At 32.5% G+C, this 23711-nt stretch overlaps 2 protein-coding genes across 5 annotated transcripts in view; both read left to right on the top strand.

Annotated features, from left to right (window-relative positions):
• The window catches only part of Gk2 (Glycerol kinase 2), a 39106-nt gene extending 20838 nt beyond the window's left edge, over nt 1–18268 (top strand). For 3 of the 4 annotated variants that reach the window (XM_068768475.1, XM_068768474.1, XM_068768476.1), the window contains exons 3-13: nt 3606–3762; nt 4122–4223; nt 5451–5668; nt 6433–6542; nt 7140–7245; nt 7729–7921; nt 8743–8920; nt 10027–10107; nt 11534–11658; nt 12963–13100; nt 16138–16958. In XM_068768475.1, the coding sequence (XP_068624576.1) occupies nt 3606–3762; nt 4122–4223; nt 5451–5668; nt 6433–6542; nt 7140–7245; nt 7729–7921; nt 8743–8920; nt 10027–10107; nt 11534–11658; nt 12963–13100; nt 16138–16754 (2025 nt within the window). In that variant the 3' untranslated portion in view covers nt 16755–16958. Of the gene's footprint in view, nt 1–3605; nt 3763–4121; nt 4224–5450; nt 5669–6432; nt 6543–7139; nt 7246–7728; nt 7922–8742; nt 8921–10026; nt 10108–11533; nt 11659–12962; nt 13101–16137; nt 16959–17849 lie in introns of those variants that run through there. The other variant, XM_068768477.1, reaches the window with a different exon arrangement.
• Nucleotides 18269–20240: 1972 nt separating this feature from the next.
• Nucleotides 20241–23398, top strand: LOC137924970 (uncharacterized). Its single transcript, XM_068768393.1, has 2 exons — nt 20241–21448; nt 22307–23398. The coding sequence occupies exons 1-2, from the start codon at nt 20312–20314 to the stop codon at nt 22394–22396; spliced, it is 1227 nt and encodes a 408-aa protein (XP_068624494.1). The 5' UTR covers nt 20241–20311; the 3' UTR covers nt 22397–23398.
• Nucleotides 23399–23711: the final 313 nt, after the last annotated feature.

Raw genomic sequence — 23711 nt, 5'->3', positions numbered from 1 at the left:
GTATAATTTATTACTTTTTTTCACGTTGGAGATAATTCAATAGGAAATTGATTGCAAGGTTTTTCTTAATTAAAATTAATGAGATTTAACACTATTTCTTCTTTAAAAAAACGCTTATCATTTTATGAGTATGGCATTCGTGTTTTAAAAAAAATGCATGAAATCACTTGATATTTATAAAACTAATTTTATTATCAATCCGTATTCCCGAATAACCTATCCGTTAACTCATTATAATGTCAGCCGATAGATGGGGCCACTGCGAGTCGTCAGTTTCCCATAAGGGGCTGCCACAATAACTGGTCTTGCTTTGCCTGTATTCAGCGACTTACCGCCACCTTGACCGTGTCGTCGATCCACCTAGTGGCAGGACTGCCCACGCCCGTCGATTGTACGAGCGATGTACACCGTCCACTGCCACTTCAGACAATCAATTTTTCGACTTGACTTTGGTTCTTCAACGCTTTAACTAACATATGCTAAATAATTATTTAGCGAAGTATGTTTTGTTTTGTATATCATTAATTTACCTGGTATTGCTTTTCCTGCGCCTAGCAGAATGTGACCTCGTAAATTTTGATGTTTATTTTTAAATGATATGGCGCTGAAGGGCGAAGGAACCTCTTTTTTGTAATTATGATTGAGAAATCTCACTGAAAAAATATCATTTCAAGAATTTTTTTTCAATATTTTTTTCTTTTTCAATAATTTCAATAAATAAGTCTTGGGACGCTTTGTCGGACTTTATGAACAGACAGGACGTAAGGGACCTAAAAAAGAACCTCTCGCTATGGCTTGCTTAATCATGGATTCATAGTATTAATCTCTTCCTATTGTCCTGACAGAATCTGTATAGTAAAAAGTATTTTTTTTTAAATATTTATCATGGAATAGGCGTTTGTCTTCCATTTCACCTGATGGAAAGTGTAGATAAAGACGAAGGTGGTACACGCCCATCCAAAAGAAACCTGTTCACTATACTCTTAAAGGCTCCAGAGTTCAACTTATCAGCAAAAATAGACCCAGGCAGGTCGTTCCAAATCTTGGCGACTCTCACCAAAAATGAGCTATCAATCCGTTTCGTTCGACTTTTGGGGTACGTCAATAACAAGTATGGATGAAACTTTTGCCTGCACCTAGTAGTTATATCATTCCAATAGAAATAATATTCAGAATAACATAATTCAGGGTGATCACTTAATTTATAAATAAAACGCAAAATAAATAAATAGATTTCGTGATCGGTAAATAGGCATTAATGCAACTATAACTTTACTATTCAGATTGTAACAATTAGCTAATGCAATACATCAGGTGAAGCATCTGATGTAGATTTTTTTTAGTTTATTAGCTCGCGGATTTCGGATCCGCGAGCCCGAGGTCCGATGAAGCTGTAAAAGCCAAAACAGCTAACAGCGCGCATCAACATTCGAATATAGCCAGCATAAACTGAAAATTTTTAATGTTCACAATCATCAACTATTTTCCAAAAGAACTTACATATTTCATCATCTTAAAAATAAAGTGACTTTCGAAAATGTAAAATTGTTAAAAAAAAAGGATTTCAATGAAATTAAAAATGGCTTCCGCGTACAATAAATTTGTAAAATGTTTGAAATCCGATGAACAAAATATCTAAATTTAATTTGCGAATCGATCATTGACTTGTATTATTCCTTAAAATTTAAGTTGCCAGTATTTCCCCCTATTTCTTTGTTATTATTATTGAATATATATCCCACAGAAATTAGCGTCCGTGCGTTTGTTCTTACAATCACAATGAATATTTCCTTTTTTCTTCTTCCGTGTTAAAGCCAAGTTACTAAGTCGTTCTTAAACTATTTCATAACGTAAATCTTAAACTATTTTATATTAAATTGAACCTATTTTTATTTCTTCTTTAGTGCTTTTTTGTATTTTTTAATATCATATAGTGTTCTTGTTTGTGCGACCACGTCTTCATCCCTACTCTATATTGCCATCAGTGTGGTGGTCGCCACAGTGATGAATCTTGAATTTTTATCGTGGGTAGGGCTTACATTAGTAGATGAAAATTGAATTTATGCACAATATAAATCAAATTTAAAATAATATTAATTAATTACAAGAATTTTTTTAAGTTATACAAACAATGTCATTGTATTAAAATCTATATCAGGCACATTGATTACACAAACGAAGCCGAGTATGGCACCATCGAGAAGCGGCGGTGTCGGCAATACAAAGTGATTGTTAATGTTTTACGTCTACTGCCCAATGAATAGATCTCGTTTATTCATATACATAAAGTATGTAACACGAAAATTATCATTTCGCTAATCAGCTGTAGTGTTTACAAATAAAAATTGAAGGATTAATTGTTTATGTCCTTAAAAGCATACTTTAATAAACAAAACACAAGTTATCAATATTATTTCATAAACACTTTCAATTTCATTATATTTCTTGCTTCTTTAATTATGTAATCCCATACGAGCCTATTATATGTGAAATATAACATAGGATTTAATATTGGATTTCATATATTATTTGTTTACAAGTCAATATAACAACCTAGGTAAGTAAAAATATAACTTGTAAATTTTTTATTAATAATACCGGTTTTAATACCGGTATCCCGGTATTTCAAATATCAAATACCGGTATTAGGATTTTAGTTCGATATTATAAGCCCTAATCGTGGGTAGTTCTCCGGTTAAACTGAGTCATTACATATCAGGGGTGGCCAAACTGCGGCTCGCCAGCCACGTGCGGCTTTTTGCACGATTATTTTTGGCTCCGATTGTTTGTTAAAGCATTTCAATATTTAAATTATTGAATCGAAACGAAGTACTGGTGTGAATAATAATAATTATTATTATTCCACTATAAAGTTAGCGAAGTACAAATATCGATCATAATGAATTACCGGCATCTTAAGTATTGCTGTCAAATACGTGTGCCATTCCATCTAACATCAATACATATAATTTTTACTTGTCTTTAGATAATTCCAATGAAAATGTATTTGTAAAAATAAGCATTCTTTTGCGTGTTTTAAATGCGTTAAGCATTCTTTTGCGTGTTTTAAATGCGTATTCAACTGTAGCTCGCATAAAATTTCAGATAACGAAAAATGGCTAGCGCTATCAAAGAGCTTAGCTATCCCTGTTACATATACATTAATAATATAGTTATTAGGCAGTAGATTTGTAAATTAAATGTATTGTTTTTTAGATAATGTATAGCAACGAGTGCGGTGGTTGATTACATAATCATATGACAGTGTTCATCGCTCTAAAATATTTGCTTTGAATACACAAAATATTGACATTTGTTTCGTATGTATGTATGTTCGTGATACGTACGAATTTTGTAGTTTTGTACGGGATGTTATCTCCATAGGCTTAATGCGAGGATTGGTGGATATAACATATTTTTAAAATTTTTGGTCTTAGAATGTTCATAAGGTCTTATTTAAACACCTAAATAATTATTTTGTTAAAAAGGGCATTTAAAATATAATTAAAGCATTATTCTACAGTCTCATGTACGTGCAATTTTTTTTATAAAAATACCTATAACAAGTTGTGTAAATAATCATTGAAGTAATCGTTCGTGAATAGATATACGAGGCGGAGCGTTCAGAGGAACTAGCGGCGTACCAGCTTGACAAGACAGAAGTACAACCCCAAGAAGGATGGTACGAACAGGATCCAATGGAGATCATCAACCACATAAGGATATGCTCCGAGAACTCGATCGAACAACTCACGGAGTTAGGTGAGTTTAAATTTTTGAGACAAAAATAAAAACTGTAGTAAAACATACAGAACTTTTCTCATTGGTATTGGAGGTAAGGATGCATTTACATGGAGCCGAAATGTCAGTCAAGAAAAGAAATATAGTTGATGATTTATTTACCAAAAAGACGTATTTTTGAATAATAAAATTATTACTTTAGTGATTTTTAACAAAATAGGTATTTGTGAACGTATCTTTAAATTAAGTTATCTTCTCAAACATCTGTCGCTTTCACATGTTTACAATAGTGACGAATATATGTAGTAGTTTGGCTAGTTAAGCAATAAAGGTAATTCTGTTATCCCCAATTATATTATGTTCAATTCATTATTTTCCAGGTTATTCAAGAGAAGACATCGTTACATTAGGAATCACAAATCAAAGAGAGACAACAATAGCCTGGGATAAATTCACTGGGGAACCATTGCATCCGGCGATTGGTAATTATTATCTTTTTACATGTATAGTTACATTATTTTATTCCTTCTATAATTTAAATTTCTTATGTTATCTTCAAAGCCTTTTCCTCATGGCTGAAAGCTGTAGTCAATTAGACTTCCGTACCATTTTATTCCGGCTTTTCTGTTAAAAATATTAAGGATCCGTGCACTGGTGTTGCAAACTTTTGTAATTGCGTCAGTTGTGCTTATCTACTCAATCGGCTCATCGCCGCCATTCGAGAACCTTTCGACTGGTTACACAAGCAAGATGCACTTTAAACTTTAAACGAGCAATTCTTTAAGCTACGCCTGTGAACTTGATTCTTTAACGTATCTCCTCATTTCCATTGTTCACACATGACCAAAAATTGCTCTGTGAATGCATTTAAATATAATTAGTAATTACAATTACTCTTAATTTGGCTTAGTATTATATCACATGGGAAGAAAGATGGAATGATATTATATTCTAAGTTATTGCGAATTAAGATTGAATTTAGATATTAAGTATATTAGGATTTTGCCGTCGTGAACGCTTATATAAATAAGGAAAAAAGGCATGCCGAGAAAACTTGAGTTTATTATTAAAATAAACTAGTTTTACTGGCATGACAGACTTGATATAAATAAAAAAAAAACACAAAGAAATAACACTTATGTTTAGTTGTAATCACATTGCAAGCGAAGCGTGGTACGTACTTACGCCTATAAGTTGGATAGAAGGTAAGAGGCTAGATGTAAGTCACTTCCAAACAGTCTTGAAGGAAATCTATAGGGTAGGTCTACGTTCAGAAGTGTACGACGTTTTATGGCTGAAATGATAATAATGATGATGAAGACTTTAATGATTACTTTAATGTCTTAATAATAAGCAACGATTAATTGCAAAAAATAGTTTTAGTCTCAATGCAAAGGAAACGTGTTTATTGGACTAATGTTGTTTCAAATGACACAAACTATACTTTGTAGCGTACCACTTAAAAATAAGTAAAGTTCGCGATACACGTGGCGGAGTCGGACTAACAATCGAAATCTTGAGAAAATCTATTATTTGAAAGGCATAAAAATGTAAAAATGCTTAACTAAATTTATTAGTCTCAAAGCAGATTATGTTGATAAATAAAACTATTATTTGTGAATAAAAAAAAATGATCACGGAGTTAATAAATATGCAACATAATCTTTGGTTATGTTTTATTTATAATAATAAACTTATGCATATTTCAGCATGGAACGATATACGTACAGACAGCACTGTGGACGCGATCCTGGCGCGTGTGCCAGACCGAAACAAGAACTATCTGAAGAGCATCAGCGGGCTGCCGATCAGCCCTTACTTCAGCGCGCTGAAGATGCGATGGATGAAAGACAATATTAAAGCGGTGCGGCGAGCGAGCAGGGACAAGCGACTTCTGTTCGGAACTGTTGACTCTTGGATTGTTTGGGTGAGTTAACATCCTTAATGGGTTATGTACGGCAGGTCAGTTAACAAATCTAACTGCGGCGAACAATCTCTCGACCAATCTCCATCAATGTCTAAATACTAAAGTTTCTGACCGAAATATGTTACTCGTGATGACTTATGGTGCTGAAACATGATTTCAATGAGCAATGAGTAGGGATAGTCCTAGAGGGTATATGCTCACTATCTTTACGAAATCAAATCAGGAATGAGGAGACTCGTACACGAAAGAAAATAGCTGACATACCGTGCGGATTGGCAAGTTGAAATAGCAATGGACAGGCCACATAACGAGCAGAAAAGATACCTGCTAGGGTCTGAAGGTTCAGATCGCTCCATCAATCGAACAAGTCAGTCCATCGTGTTTTTGGCTTATATCTAATTTTTTTTACCTATTCGCCATTTAAAGTCAATAACATCAGTTATATCTAAGTAAAACTTCCATTCAACAGTGGTAGCCCATTGGTGAAGCACTGAGACTTGCGATCGCAGATTCGATTCCCGGGTTACAATCTTAAATAATTCACAATTTGTCTATTAATTATATAGAACTGAAACTGCTCATAAACGAGTATCCAGTGAATGAGCACCAGCGTCTTGCCATAGCCAACCTACCTGCCAAGTTTGGCGATTATAGTATATCCTCTGATATATATCTTTGCCATCCTATAGATGCCTTGCAGTGAGCGTCTGTGGGCTAAAACAACGATAATCTTCTAAGGCAAAAACATTTTTTAAAATCGTTAGAACCTGACCGGTGGCCCACAAGGAGGTCTTCACATCACAGACGTCACGAACGCGTCCAGGACACTTCTAATGGATCTAGAGACATTGAATTGGGACCCAATGCTGTGTAGGTAAGGTTCATTTTAGTTAAACACTTACTTTTTTAAAAGTTTTTGGTGGTCATTAAAAGTTATTACAATATGGAGCCTTAGACGTTATTCAAGATTTATAATCGAGAAATCTAACTCAGCTGGGCATGTTCGGGATCTATTAAAAATTTTATCTTCCGATATACACCTCAATGCCTTAGATGATGATATAGGACAAATGTGTGTTACGAATGATGACTTACATGAAACATGGTCTCTCATTTCGAGCCTCAAAGTTCCTCAACCATCCATGACGAAAGTTATGATCGGGGTTCCTTCACAAGATTGAGTTGACCTTGAGAAGTTCAATAGACGAATGAAATTAACCGATATGGCTCAGCGGATTGGTAAGTTGAAGAGGTAGTGGGAAGGCGACATAGCGCACAGAATAGATATCCTATAAGGTAAGGTTCCGCACGACGATGTATCTTAAGGACGTCCAAACGTCACCTGAAGACACTAGATGCAAGTTACTTCATCGCCATCCTATGTCTTGTCTGATAATGCATATGTGTACTAACGAAAGCGTGTCCTATGAATTAAAGTTAAAACTAATTTAAATATTTGAATATATTTCAGATTGTTTGGAATACATAGAGATTCTCTACCTCAAATACGAAGCAGCTCAGAGTTGTATGGAATCGTGAAGGACGGGTCTATACTCGACGGGATAAGCATATCTGGGGTAAAGTATTAAATCAAATAACAATATTTTAGGTTCTCCAAAAAAGATAAAACAAGAAATAATCACTAGTTAAATCTGACACAGCATAATAAAGATAAAAGATAAAATTGATCTATTCAACATTGGAATTTAAAAGAACTCTAATTGATCGTCAACTATTTTGTCAACGCTTTTTTATATTTGACACTATTATGCTTTGCAAGGTGTTATAGTTGTAAAGAAGCAGAAAGAAACAACCACAATAAAACATCTTTTAAAAAGTTTAGTGATACCGATTTATTCACATACATTGTGTCAGACATAGCCTACTTTATAAGAAAATATTGAAGCAACATCATTGCCAAAGATTCTTGTAATTTAAATATTACTTTATTGACTAATGTACCCTCTTCATCAATTTAATTTTAATATCCGTATAGAATTTTTTAAATGTTAGTCCAAAAATGTTTTACAGTATTTTAAAAACTTAGTATTTTCATGCAGATTCTAGGCAATCAACAAGCGGCTTTGGTGGGACAGAATTGCCTTCTTGCCGGACAAGCTAAGAACACCTACAGAAGCGGTTGTTTTCTACTGTATAACACCGGGCCCAGACGAGTGCAGTCTACGCATGGGTTAATTACGACGGTCGCTTACAAGTTAGGCCCTAATGCACCGCCTGTCTATGCTTTGGAAGGTAATTTTTTTTATTTTGCTGATATATGTATCGGCTCAACGACTCGTATGGACAGTCAGTTGACTCTCATCGCAGCTAAGCGTATGGATAGTTAATCGATTTACAGTGCAGCAATTTATTAATTATTATTGTGGAGTATTTTCCTGCTTCTCCACAACTATAACACCTTACGAAGCAGAGTAATAGAAAATAAAATAGATAAAAATATAATTAAAATGTTGACGATTAATAAGAGTACTGTTAAAAGTTCCAATTTTAAATAAATTAATTTTATCTTAATATTTATGTGATCATATTGTGTTTAATTAACTTGCAACTGCTGAGAGTCACAACTCATTTAGCAGTATGTAACTTTAATTATTTTAAAAATAATAATTATGATTTTTTACAATACTTAAACAGTTTTAGTATTTATATAACATCCCATTTCTGGGCCATGAAATTTCATTTAAACAATGTTCTAGGTGTTGCAGACACGTTTTTCTGCCAAAAGCTAATGGTCTGCCGCTTTCCAGTGGAAAAAATAAGTTATTTTACTTGTACCGATACAGCTGTTAAACGATAATATACATTTACGACGGGTAAACTATCAAACGCGCGAAGTTCAAAGTAAACCGTTAAACGCTCGAATTCTAAAGCCGACTGTCAGTGGGGCGAAGTTTAAACAGAACTGTCAAGCGCGGGAAGCGCACCAAAGGTTGTCTGCCCACAAAAATTTACAGGCGACTTTCCAGTCGGTCTTATTGAAAATCTATGGGGAGGCATATTTCCAGCAGTGAACGTAGTATTACTTCAGCTATAGTTCTTTATATTTATTCCAGGTTCAATAGCGGTAGCCGGCGGCGCTATGAAGTTCCTACGCGACAACTTGAAGCTGATTAAGGACGTCGCGAAGGACACAGAGCATATCGCGGGTCAGGTGTTCTCTACGGGCGATGTGTACTTCGTGCCGGCTTTTAGTGGATTGTATGCGCCTTACTGGAGAAAGGATGCGCGAGGGTAAGCAGAGTTTTATGTCTGGTGGACTACATAAATTTAACCTCCTTTGCAGGTAGAATTTCTAATTTTTTTTGTTAATCTCTATTTGGCGATAGTAATATTACTATAGTTACTAATTACGCAAGAAAATTAGTCTTTATCTTAAAATATAGAATCGTATAAAGCCTTTAGATTTTGTTACATATACTTTTGGCTCATGCAATGATGATAATGACAGACATCTTTTATTCGCATGATATGGCCAAAGTATATCAAATTCCAAGAGTGAATGGTTACCGAGAGACTTTGCTTAACTTCGGATTTTTGTAAATATATACAAATAAATGAAATTGGAGTGCATTTTAGTCATATAATACCGCTTTTTACTACATGCATATGGATATATGTGCGATACATATATCGAAATTTCAGTTTTTTTCATTTTTTCTGTCTGTCTGCTTGTGCCGGCAAATCTTTGAAATGGCTGGATCGACTTTGACGGAACTTATACTGGCAGGTAGCTGATGTAATGAGTAACTTAGGCCACATTTATTTTAGTAAAATCTTAAATAAAAAAAACAGAAACTAACACTTAATAAATATTTGTTAAATTTCACGCGTACGAATTCGCGGTCACAGCAAGTCTTCTCTATATTTTTATATTTTGTATATAAGGAGATATATAGGAGATATAGGGCCCGGAATGTGATTTCGTACATTTAATAGCCTTCTGTGCATATATCTTTTTTTTACCAGTACAATAGACACAGAATCTTTTGGATGTGCAAAATCAAATGCCGGATATCATACTATAGGAGTATATATTTATATATAGTATTTTTTGTGTATCTGGAAGGCCATCGGATCTAAATGGAAACACATTGATGTCTTTCATACAGTCTCTCACACCCTATAAGAGTACAGTTTGCCGCCTTCAGTAGTGTGTAAATTTTTTGTGTAAAATTTTAAAATGCCTGTTTAAGGCTTCGTTTAGTATAATAGCTGGCTGAATGAATTCCGGTTTAGTTGCAATATGTAACATAAAAATGAGAACCAAATTTAACTTATCAGGTCACTTTAGTATAAAAAGCTATAGTGATAATAGGATTTTTTTTGTTATGTAATAGAATAATTTGCGGTTTGACTGCGTTCACGACGAAGAACCACATCATAAGGGCGGCATTGGAAGCCGTTTGTTTCCAGACCAGGTGAGTTTGCTGTCAAAATCAAATTAGCTTTGTTATATGAGATTATCACATTAATTTATTTTGTTTGCGTTAGTGTCAGTGTACTTGTGACCTATTGAGAAGAACCAACAAAGACTCAGTGGAGTTTACAGTTTTTTGTTTTGTATTTTTTTCCCCTTACCCCTCCCCGTATTTCCCTTTTCCTTTTCCCCTTTCCCTTTCCTCTTTTCCCTTTTCCATTTTTCCCTTTTTGATGACAGTTTTAACGTTTTTTTCTAATCGAGAAATTGGTAGTAAATTATTTCCAAACATTTGCATCGTATACATACTCTGAAATAGAGTAATATTCCTTTTGGTTGAACCTGTACTTAATAAATTTCTTAAATTTACAAAGAGATAAATTTACTGCGTTGTTTGTTATAAACTTATATACTATGAATGACTGAGATTTATGGAGCCTTATAGCGTTTTAATAACTTTGAGAAATCAAAAATGGTCACGTAATTGACTGAACAAAACACTGTTCTAGAAGAAATTCCAAGTAACTAAAATGTTAAATAGCTCTCCTTGCCGAATGAAATGAAAAATTAATTTTCACGAAACCCTAGTAGTTTTTAAGATAGGCTGGTGAAAATGTAGTTATTATTTAGTCTGGGACTATACAAAATACTTTTTTTTAACTTTTTTATAAGAAAATATTCATCTCAATGTTATTACAAATTTTAAATAGCAATAATTAACTGTATAATAACAGACTGGTCCTATGTGTAGAAACACAATTAAATTAAGAATTGGGAGATTATAACTAACATATATATACTAACATATATGCTACATGCCTGGAATAATAAAGACAGCATTAATTTTTAAACACAAACAGCTAAGCTAGGTTCCATAAACTAATTCTTCCTAGTTGAATAACAGGGTGCATATCCAGCAATATCTCTGATTACCCACATCACGGGAACAAGCAATTAAAAGGTATTAAAAAGAAAAAGAGGTGTAATTCAGAAGGCTTAGTATACAGTTAATTTGAGTATGTACATCACGAGCCCAAGCCTAACAGTTAGATTGTATCATTGTGTTCTCTAACGAAATCGGAATTTTTTAAAAAAAATATTAAAAATTGAAGCAATAATAATTGCTGAACATACATGGGGTTCAAATGGTTAGGTATTGAAATCTCCTACGTGGCTCGAGTTTGATCCACCGGTCGTGTTACACCTGTATATATATACATAATAATCTACGCGGTGTGTGTAAACAAATGATAATGATGTTTATAATTACTTATATTGTCACTACGGTATAAAACAATCTATATAGCAAAAGTTTTTAGTCCTTACGTATCAATCTATTGTTATTATAGTTATTGAAGGAGAATAGTATTAACTATCCTGTACCCACACAAAACTGAACTGCTTACATATTTTTTTTCTTTTCTCAGAGATATATTGGAGGCAATGAACAAAGACTGTGGCATGCCGTTGTCTAAGCTACACGTGGATGGTAACATGACATCCAATGATTTACTGATGCAGCTACAGGCAGACCTGATCGGGATACCTGTGTGTGAGTGTTCAGCTTGTTATTTACACACAATTAATATCACCATTTCAGCCATGGTATGTCCTGCTGGACATAGGCTGTTCTGTCATAGGTTTTAATGGGATTGGTTAGAAGTGGCCTGCATCCAGCTTAAAGTCTACTAAAGCCGCTGGTTTGCAGTTTCGCGTTATATTAAAATGCGTTGTAATAATGGTCATCACTATTATGTTTTTAGCCATAGGATGGATGTTCACTGCTTGACATTTGCTTGACATTTCTATAGATTTCCAAAACACCAGTTGGTAACGGCCTGCATCCAGTGCGTGCTAGTGACCATCTGTTCTTCGTTATGTTGCCTGCCTACTTCCACTTCTACTTACCATTAGATTATGTGGTTTATTTTCGTTCGTCGTAGATAGGAATCTCTGATAAACCTGACCTTCCGCCTAAAAAAAGGGTAGCTTGAACATCCGGAAGTTTTTCAGAAACTAATAAAAACTATGATATGTAAGTGGTTTTTTCCTGGAATTAATTATCTAGGTGTCCAATTTGGTACTATATTTGCCAATCTAGAGCAAAGATTAATATTCATTAAATATTTTTGCTTTAGAGCTATAATTGGAAAAATTACTAGGCTATCTATACATACTATACTTAAACTTATCTATAACAACACTAACAATGAATTAATACTTATTTGATGTCGTGGAGAAATCCTGACGATAGACCTTTGTGCCCCGTTTAGCGGCTTTAAGCTCAGATCCAGAACGGACCATGTTTTAGAATATAAATGCTCATATTTATTTTATTAAGCCCTTGACATTGTGAGATACCAAATGATTTGGCCTACCAAACGCAAAGTATCAATGCGTTTTATTTACAATCTTACATCGTTGTATAAAATTTAACAACAGCGACAAAATAAGGGAGGGACATCCATGGTGTATTTAAAAGTCAACATGAAAACCTGATTGCACCAAAGTTTCGTCTACAAATATTTTTCATTTTACAAAATTCAAAAATTTTAATTTTTAAAGTAAAAATTGAAGGAAAAACATATTAATCAATAAGCAAATGACAAGTATCCTTGACAATGATCTTGCTAGATTATTTTGTTTTCAATTAGGCTAAATCTGACAAAGTGTTTGTCATTATGCTTTTTTTTTAAGATATCTCGTGGAACAGAGTCAAAAATAAAAAAAAACATTGAATCATTGTATGTCCATAATAATCCATAATAAAGAAACAATTTTATAGAAATAATTGTAACTTACGAGTATTTATCTTAATTGTTATGTAAATATATGTCGCATATTTTGCGATTCTAGTACGTGCCCACTCGTGGGATATGTCGGCGTTGGGCGCGGCGGTGTCGGCCGGTCACTCGTGCGGCGTGTGGAGTGTTGAGAGGTGGAGAAACCACGCTACACCAGCCGATACCTTCTTACCCACCACTACCGATGATGGTAAGTTTATTTTGGTCATGATTGCGACCCTTAAACATTTAATAAAATCAAAACTTATTGACTTGTTGATAGATTAAAATATCATCATCATTACGTCAGCCGATAGATGATCACTGCAAAATACAGGCCTCCCTCAGAGATCGCAGCGATGTCCGGTGATGTCCTTTTCCTTTCATCCAGACTTCCCACGACTTCGACTGTGTTGTCAGATCACCAATTGGGGGCATATCCATCCCGCTTCTACGGGCTGACTGCCACTCGAGAATCTTTCGCCCCAAATAAATAAAACATATTTCAGTGATGACTTTATTTAGTGGTTTAATGTAGCAATAATACACAAGGTTTCTTAAAATAAGCTTTATTTATATTAGGCATAGCAAACAATTTGTATAAGTTACATATAACATTGTACAAATAAATGATCGTTTATTGTAGGCATATGTAGACCTAGTCATAGCTATGCTAGCTAAATGAGTGTTTAAAAAAAGAAAAAAATAATAATTAAGGAGCTGTCGAAATAATAATAAAATAAGTTACAAATAATAGTTTTTAAACAATACATAGAATGCTTCATATTTTCACTATACTATCAGTATAGATAAATGAAAAAAAAATTACTACACTTTATCTTAACCCATTAACGCCCAAAATGAAACTGCAGTATATTTTTCTATTGTTTTTCTATTTATTAGTCCATAAGGGATAAAATATGATATATAAGAAGATAAAATGAAAAAAATATATTTACATATCAAGTTTTAGGGGTGTACTCAGCCGTGTACAATGGGCGCTTTAGGAGTGAAATTGTTTGAAACAAAGTCGTTCAACACATTGCGTTTTCAAACATATTTCGCAACGCCAGCGAATTCTTTGGTGACAGATAACACATCGCAATGGGTTTTCCATCCGTTCAGGATTATGACCATTATTGTTCCGACCCCCTAGTGCCGCTGAGGATGACGGACGGCTCTTAGTTTCCGTTGGACGTAAATAAGTCCGTGCAATAATTCGTCTGAAAGATAACTGGTCCATGTAAGTTATCTCTTGTTTAGTTTTACCGAGCAAAACATGTAGTCGCCAAGCATTTGATATCGCCATATCTAACAAATAGGTAAATATAACCCACCAACACTTTTTTCCTTTTATTGAAATCCGATAAAGGCTGATAGACTGATCCATTTGGTCAACTCCACCCATTCCTTTATTATAGTTGACAAACATTTTAGGTATATTTACGTCAACCTTTTGCTTTCTGGTGTTACACCATCGTTTGACTTTGCCCAGAGGCTCTATGTCATCAAAATTAGTTCCCATTGTAACGACATTATTGTCCTTCCAACGTACCATAGTTATCTCATTCTTTGTATCAAAACTATAATCATATTCCGCCCTAGGCTTCTTCTTCATATCATATCGGTAATTTCATAAGTAGAACTATAGGTTGGCTGAGTTTTCCTCCATACAGGTAAATGTACATCACATTTTTTGGCACGTTTTGCAGGAATAGGTCTTAGCGGCTTATGATCACTGTCGCTCAATTCCGAAACATCGTAGTCAGGATGACGCCGACCTACCTCAATAGTCCCTGGAACGTCCATAGGGAATCTTGAAGCCGCCAAATTATCTTCATTACCTTCTTCCCCATCACTCACCACAGCCGGATCTGGTGGCACTAATACCATATCGTACTCTTCATCATTGCTTTCATCAGCCATAATTGATTCCAAGGCTTCCTCCAGTCTCTTATAACTGGTAAATACGTTCCGATTTGCCATTTCAACTTATAAGTAATAGTGTAAACAAAACGAAATTTTAGTACGAATCTGCCCGCTGTACCCGCTTGTGTACAACAAATGAAACAAACCCTACTTTACAAGTTTTGTAATAAACTTATGTTATTATTACCAACACAAATAAATAGACTCCATAAAAATAAAAAAAGAAGTTGAAATATTTCACTATTTTTGATAAAAACCAACAAAATAATCTTATCTTGTATGTCGTGTCTGGACTCCGTATTTTATTACAAAATAAGTGACATTTGTTTTCGCGCCACCGCCTATTTTTATTTATTATATGGTAACTAGTGTCAACTAGATTTGTAATTACTAACTACTTTCAACACTTACCACAGATAAAATACATAATTTATCGATTAAGTAGTTGTACCTGTGCAGGTACAGAGGGCGGTAATGGGTTAAAATATCATTAGTTATGATTGACATCAAATGTTTGAAATCTAGTACAGTTATTTTAATGATCTTTTGTGTGAGTTTTTATATATATTTTTAATAAGGACGTCGTCTTGACAAAAATGCGAAAATGAAAATTAAAAACATTAATCGCGTAATCCTTGAGATTTGTGCTTAGCAACACACTCTTACATTTTTTATAGAAGTCTAAGCTAATATTGAGCAGTGGTAGCCCAGCAATACAATCTTTATTAGCACTTTGTGCAGTAATTGTATAGTATTGCCACTGCTCACTAACAAGTTTTCAAAGGATTGACAGCAGCGTCCACTACGTACCTTAATACCACACTGCGATTGTAAATCTGCCCGCCAAGCGTGGCGATTATGGAATATGCTTTCATAAATATCTTTGGAGAAGTCCTAAGCCGTGCTGTGGGCGTCTATAAGCTGAAATGACAACGACGAAGTTATTATTATGCGTTCAATAAGAATGTCTCCAGACGATGCTATATTATTAATTAACGAAAAAAAAGTATTAAAAAACACATTTGTGTGCAGAATGTATGTTTGACATGTTTCCGATATTATTCATGTTATTTAGAAATCGATTTATTCTGCATTTAATAGTTTGATAATTGAGACGTAAAAAGTCTAAATAATTATTTTATTTATACTGTACAAGTTAACGACACTATATTGAGCTCAGACTCTACTCTCATGTCTATATTAAATTTTTAATCGATTTAATTTTCCCATTGTCTCTTTTTGTATATGTTTATATTGTATATAATTTTTTGTTTTATATCGTTTTCAATAAAAAAGCTAACGATGTTATATTGTTACAGATCGTGACGCGCGGTACACGAAATGGAAAATGGCGGTGCAGCGGTCGCTCGGCTGGGCGACAACTAAAAAATCCATCACAATGACAGGTCAGACAAAGAGAAAATATAGTACAGTTACAAACCATAGTCAAAGCGTTGACGTTCCAACGTCCCCGCCTCAAAGTCGAAAAGGTTCCTTTGTCGATGGTCAAAGCATAGACTACGACAAATTCGGGAATCCTATAACGGATGACGGTGTGGACGATAACGTCGAGGAATTGATAAAATATTCAGCGCGAAAATTTTCAATTTTTGTACCGATTAATTCAGAAAATGATGAGAAAACAATCCTAGACGACGCGGAGTATTACATGAGTAAAAAAGAATGCGATTACGGCATGTGTCAGTGTTGCCAGACGAAGAAAAAGTTGCAAACGGACTGGGAGACCATAGAGGAGATTATTGAAAATGATCCGGAGATTATTTTCGACGGAGATGACAACCCAATCGTCGTCGAACAGAGAAACGATTCGATAGTTACGCCATCTATTGGTTTGAACAACGGCACTCAATTAGGGATAGTACCTAAAGTATTTAAACATATTTGCAGCAAATTGCAGCACACTTCCCTTACATAGCTATATTCCTTGACGGATCACTTTGTACTTAATATATGTTTATATCTTATAAGTTCATTTCGAATAAAAAAATTACTTTTGTAATGAGATAATTTTTTTGTTTTGACATTGACACATTTTATTGTCAAATAGTATTTGTTTAACTCGAAATGTTTTTATAGTTTTTTTTTTTGTTACTTTATTAACAATATGTTAAGACTTCAGATAAACCCATTAATAAAAGTATTATTTTCAAAATGTCTTTAATTTTAAATATATATAAACCAAACACACTTTGAATTTTATTTCATTAGGAAGTGATTTTTTTGCCTGTTGTAAGTGCGTTATAAATAGTTTTTTTTTATTATTTTTAAATTCAGAAATGGAAACGTAAACTACTGGAATAGCGACTGAATTTTGAATCTTTCTAATGAAATTCCCTATTATGTAGTTTAAATAAGACTCAAATTTTCATCACTAAGAAAACAAATAGTTTATTAGTTGTGTCAACATAGAAAAACCAGGTTAAACAAGATATAAACAAAATGTGTTACTTAATATATTACATTTTTATACAGTACTAACATAAAACTTATACAATATAGATGGGGGAATGTGTGAATTTATTTTTGTTGAAATAAATTACTTGTTTTTGTCACAGCCACACACATTATTCACGTAAAAGCTTTAAAGGGGTGAACGTTTAGCTCATTTGCAATCAATAATTGTATGGTATTCCCTATATTAAAATGAATGATTATTAAGATGAATTATGTTTTAGTATTTATATCTACAAAAATAGTATCACCAGAAGTTATTGCTCTATCGCATTCATGTGACATATTTCTTGGCGATCACCCGATACGGAGTCATTAAAAATATGTGTAAAAGTTTTTTGCTAACAATTGAGCTCTGTATTCTTCCTTTAAAACTTTTACACTCAACTAATCACCTACGTAAGCAATTTTTTTTAATTTATTTTTTGTTTAAGTGTTTATAATACTTGTCTTGTTGGTTATTCCCAAAAATTATATGATATGTATATTATATATGTTACTACTTCATGATTTATATGTCTAATGTACCATTTTAATACATGTGTAATTTCTATTTCAGAAGAGAGATACAAACTCCTTGCATCGATTCCGGCAACATTATACATAATGGGGAGTTTTGCAATGCTAGTCGCTTCAAATATGCTCAATAATAGTTGATAAGCTTAATTAATTACTGTACAAACAAGATATTTTTTCCAAATGTAGTCATAAGGGAATGGTTTGAAATTATTCTTCATAACTATATTTATTCATCCATCCCATTAACATCTGATCTCTTTAAAGCCGATTAGGAACAGAGCATATAGAATTTGGTTGAGTATTGAGCTTTCTCAATATGGTCTGTTTCTTTCCTGCTTTAATATTCCATAAAAAACAATTAGATTCATATGTACAATTAAATAATAAAGTAATTTTAATTTGTAGGCATGAAAAGATATTACAATCTATGTTAAACAAAATGACAAATTTTTATGAGCATATCTTTTAACAATGCAATTACAATCTTATGACATGCACTTTAATGTTGAATTGGTATCGCAATTGTTATTAACTTATTTTTATATTCAAACATTAAAGAGTATGTTTAAATTTGAAATTGCGTTTGAGATTTCTATGCTGATAGATTTAAATTATTTTTTAGAATTAAAATGCTATTGATAATTATATGGGTTCACATAATTGTGACTATAAGAATTGGTAGTTCACATTGCACTGTTCCTCTCAACTATAGGGGCGAGTAGTTAAAAAAAAATTTTGATTTTATTTTTTGGAAATCTAAAATAGATGACAGTATTGCTCTCAATTATAGTATGACAATAGTAGTCCAAAAGAATTAGATGTATAAGTCAAACATATTTCTGCTGGAGTACTAGCACATATATGTTATTGTATGTTGTGGGATGTGAGTAAATGATGATATTACAATGTCATTAAAATAGCATAAAAAACCTTTTATCTATGGTCAATGTACTTCATGTTGTGTGTTATATGTATGAACCCAATGATGTTAGTCATTGAATAAAATATGTTTTTAAGAAATGTCCTCATGTTTGTTATAACAACGAATCGTTTATTTGCTTTAAATGACGTAATTTATTCAGTTCCTAGCTTATATATGTTAAACACTAGCAGATATTTATTGTATTCAATAATAAAAGATGTAGAAAAGTAATTCTGTATTGACATTAATTTTTATAACAAAATATTACGCATTTCCTTTAGTTTTAAGAAAATAAATAATGTGATTTTTTTTTAAATTTGGTACGGGTCTCCCTGGATAAAGCATTTTGTGTTGTAAAACTGTTTGATAATCATTCCTTTACGTTTTGATATTTTTTTCGTACTTGGTTTTAAAATGCGATTTATTTAATTCAATTTACAACAATTTTTTTTAATATGTTTTATTACTATTTAAAATTTTTGTACTTAAATGTTTTAAAATATGATTTTTGTATTTTCGTGTACATATGTGGATAGTTCGTATTAAATTTTGCACATTAAATGTTACCAAAATTTTTAATATTAAATTATACATTAATTATTCAAATAGATTGATTGTTAAATAAATAAAATGCATTTGTTGGTTGTAATCATTTATTATCATTTCTCATCCCTATATGAAATTGAGGAGTTTAGCGATTTCATTCAAATTTAAAAAATAAAAAAAACAATTTCTCAATGTATTTTAGAAGGTCCATTCAGTAGTTACAAAGGTAATGATTTATACATCTATGAATTTGACAGTTTGCTTTGAATTTCGCGCGTTTGTTGATGTGTGTCATGGGTTTTTAAAGTAGCTATAGTATATTAAACCAATAATAAATTCATAATACAAAATGTAAAATATTAAGGAAACCATAAATTTCTTCAGTTATCAAGTTTAATATAACTCTATAATACAGAAAACTCAAATTAATTAAAACTGCTAATGGATTAGTAGTGTTACTTTTTTATTCACATACACCAAGTATTCGTTTCTTCGGTTGTGTTATTTAATATTGATGATAGGTTATTAATTTTGGCTCTTGGCTTTCTCTTAGCATATAATGTGTCCAGTAATGTCAATCGATTCTAAACACCAACATTTTTCAAGCACCATAAATATAATCTAAAAATTTTCTGTTATATAAACACGATTCACAGTTTCTAGGTGTCATAAATTAATAATAAGTCATTGTTTGTTTGGTATAGTCACAAACATTTATTTTAATTTTGATGACACATTTATTAACTTTGTCCGGTAAATATGGTATAGTACTAATAAAAGGGCCTTGATTAAGATTTTTTTGTATAGCAACTTTAGTATGAATAATTAGATAACAGTCTCAATGTTTAAATGTCAAAATCACGAGATCTGTGATCTTGAGTTATATCGTAATTTATTTATTAAATTTGTTTAACAATGTGATTTTATTACGTTTTCATGTATTTGCTTTGATTATGAGCATATAATTTTTACTATTTAAATCATTTTAGGATTTATTTGAATATAATAAGTATATGAAATAAATTGTTTTAATAATGGAGCGCAGAATTCAAATAAATGATTTGCCTTTGGAAATATTTGCGGAAATCCTGTTAAATATAGATGGAGTGTCTGTAGGAAGATGCCGCAGAGTGTGTAAAAAATGGAAAGATTGTATAGACGGCAATGATCATATTTGGCATGCAATGTGCCGACAAGAATTTAAATTTTCCTCGCAAATAGCGAAACGAAAAGCTGGGAATGATTGTCGCTATTATCATATATACAAGAATCTAAGACTGTGGTTAAATATAACGAATTACGACAAAAATGTACGAGAATTTTTTAAATTTTCGCTTCACGATAAATCGCATGCTTTAGACATAGATTACGGGGTTCTACCTTTGAAAGACGCCAGAGGAGTCGTTTTCTACGATACGAGCACCCTTAAATATATACCGGTTGCAATACCGGATACGACTTGCATAAAAATTGCAAATAATGACCATGCATCTGTTATACTTACGAAATCAAGACTATTTGTGCAAAAATGTGTAGATTCAAATATTACATCAGAAGAATCATTTAAAGCAGAGAACTTTGTTTTACATGGAGAATATTTATATTTTTACAACAATAGGGATGTTTTTAAATGTGATCTCACCACTCCGAGCCTTACACCAAAGTTAATTATACATTGTAATTATTGTATAAGAGAGATTCAATACTGTGATAAAACACTTCACTTGTTTACCACTTGTGGAATGATTGTGAATATAAAAAATGATTATGAGGTATCAGAAAAATCTATCAACTGCCCTGTAGCGTGGGTGAAGCATTTAAAGAATATATATGTCATAAATGATCACAACTTTGTTTGTTATTCAAGACACATATTCAAGTTGGATACAGATAAATATCACCACTTATATTTAGAATTTCCTCCAATTACAGCTTTATTTTTCTATGCTGATATAGTCATTATTGGGACAATAGCAGGGGAACTGTTATTGTATAGATTATCTAGTCAGAAGAAGGGACACTTGTCTAAGCCAACATTTGAAACATTAGCCATCTTGCCTAGAGGCAAATTTGCAGTGCAATTGGATGTATGTGAGAGGAAAAATGGACCCTTAATAGTAGCATCCACATTCTTTGATATTATCCTGATTGAGTACAATTTCTTTCCACATGTAAGTTATTTAACATTTGTATGTTATCTTTTTTTATTTTAATACCATTGCTTTGTTATTACCATTTAATTTAAATTAAAAACTAACAATAAATACTTATATGAGTTTGTTGTGAGATCTCAGATACATGCATGTTTGGAACCCTTGTAGTTTATAGTTAAAGGGCATCTTTACAAGTTTTTTCAAGGGAATCCAATTTGTAGTCTCTCTTAGATATAAGTAGTGTTCACTTAATTCTTTGTGATACACCCTTTGATTCTCAATGAAGCTTGGGCATCATTGATTCATTCATCATTTAAAGTTAGAATATATTATCCCATTAGCCAAGTTATTTTATTAGCTTTGATTTTTCTGGAACTATGAATTTTACCCATGTTAATTGTTTAAAAAAATTAAGCTATTAGGGAAGTGATTTGAGTAAATATGTACACCCAAATTATGAAAAAACTGAACTAACATGCTAATAGTAATTTTTTACTTATTTCTACACTGGACGTATTTGTATAAGTGATTGGTTATGGGTACAAAAGCCTTGACAAATGTATAGCTTATTTTTTTGCAAAAAGCTTTAGTCTCTGAGAAATATAACAATAATTATTCTTTTCTGGATTGCGCTAGGCAAATAACTTCTAGCAGTACAAAGTCTACAGGGACAGAACATAAACAATATTTAATTTTGATACATTTTCATTATTATCATTTCAGAAAACTTTGATTTTGGACAAAATGTGCAATATGTTAGAGAAATAAAAATGTATTCACTACTTTAAATCTTTTACAACTGTCATAGATCACCCTACAGACTTTTAAGAGAAAAAGTTTTTGTTATATTGACTTAAATTTATTTCTCTTTTACAGGAGGAAGCAGTTAAGTGCAGTTTTCCAGTGAACAAACTTACAATGTACAAAAGATTACTTAGACTTAAGGAGAGAATGCAATCTACTTAGTTTTTTAATCACTATGTCAATTCTTCAAATTGATTAACATTAAAAATGGCTCCAGATTATGATCTGACTGATTACAAAAAATGATGATTATATCAAATATAAAGAAAATAATTAATTAACCCTTTCTGTACTGCAGTCCGATTTCTTACTATATATTTTTTTTTAACTTTTTTATTTTAGTATCCAAATACGTACTTCACTTATAAAGAATTGTTTTCGACTGAAGGTGCATTCAATAACAAAATTGATTGCACCCTAGGAGGAATCAATTCAATAGCAATGCAATATAAGGAACGGCAATTAGATGCCCGTTAACTCCGCCGCTGGTACACACTGGTCGTCTCGTGGACGCCGGCTAACTTCGGCGCTGGTAACGAAAGGGTTAAATTAGATAATAGTTCTTACCATCATGCCTTTATACTAAAGATATGACCAGTATGGTCTATGGGAGATGTTACTTCTCTTCATTCCAAGCATTAACCATGTGAATGCCGGGTCTCTTGTGTGGTAAAGGGAAGAGCCAGGTACAGGGCTTAGGGATGATAACTTATGCAACAGGTTTAAGGAAGTCTTCATGCAATGGATTGATGTTAACCTACACCAATCAAACTCCTCTCCATATATAACAAGCCTGGGTCTTGTAGGATCTTTGCACACAGTTACTTGATAAAGCAGCTGTATAGACTGCTTAAAGCAAGTTTCAAGTTACTGAAAAGAAGTCTAAGTAATTGCCTTCTGTACTTTGTACCATGAAACAAAGATATAAATGCCAACAGGTAAATAACACCAGTCAATGAAAAAAATTTAAAGCGAAACTGCTATGCCGCGCCTTAAGTGTGTTCGCGGCGAGACATGGGAGAGTGTCGGAAGCTCGATTCAGTCAGTCCTTTAATAATAGCACAGTTCAACGATTTCGGTAGGACCATGGTAGAATGTTGTAAATTTTTTCAATCCCCATTATTTCAATTTAATACCCTTTATTGAAAACTTAACAGAAAGAAAAACATGCAGTTATTTATGACATAAATTGTTATAGATTATCTTAAATAATTATTTGTTGCTTTATTAAAATAGTTCCATTTAAAATGACTTAAGCTTTATTTTAGCTATCTTATTTTACTAACTTAGAATTGAAAATTAACAGAAATGATTTGTAATAAATTATTTAAATGTGTTAGTGCATAAAATGTGTATAACAAAATGTGATTTTGTGTAAATGTTATTGTAGCGGTATTGTAAGGGGAATTAAAAAATGTAGTTATTGTTTATTAATAAAATGTTTTTGTTAACCATCTGATTATTTTATTCCATTAAT

Source organism: Battus philenor, unplaced genomic scaffold (genome assembly GCF_028537555.1).
Source record: "Battus philenor isolate CCGP_79_NKW_IND1 unplaced genomic scaffold, ilBatPhil1.0.hap1 SCAF_25, whole genome shotgun sequence".
Classification (NCBI taxonomy): domain Eukaryota; kingdom Metazoa; phylum Arthropoda; class Insecta; order Lepidoptera; family Papilionidae; genus Battus; species Battus philenor.
The sequence above is the reverse complement of the archived record's forward strand: the minus strand, read 5'-3'. Positions and strand labels throughout refer to the sequence as shown.

Excerpts from the sequence above, each read along its gene's own strand:
- LOC137924970 (XM_068768393.1), top strand. The coding sequence starts at position 20,312 with ATGGAGCGCAGAATTCAAATAAATGATTTGCCTTTGGAAATATTTGCG. Across the intron at positions 21,449-22,306 it reads AGTACAATTTCTTTCCACAT|GAGGAAGCAGTTAAGTGCAG; the intron begins GTAAGTTATTTA and ends TCTCTTTTACAG.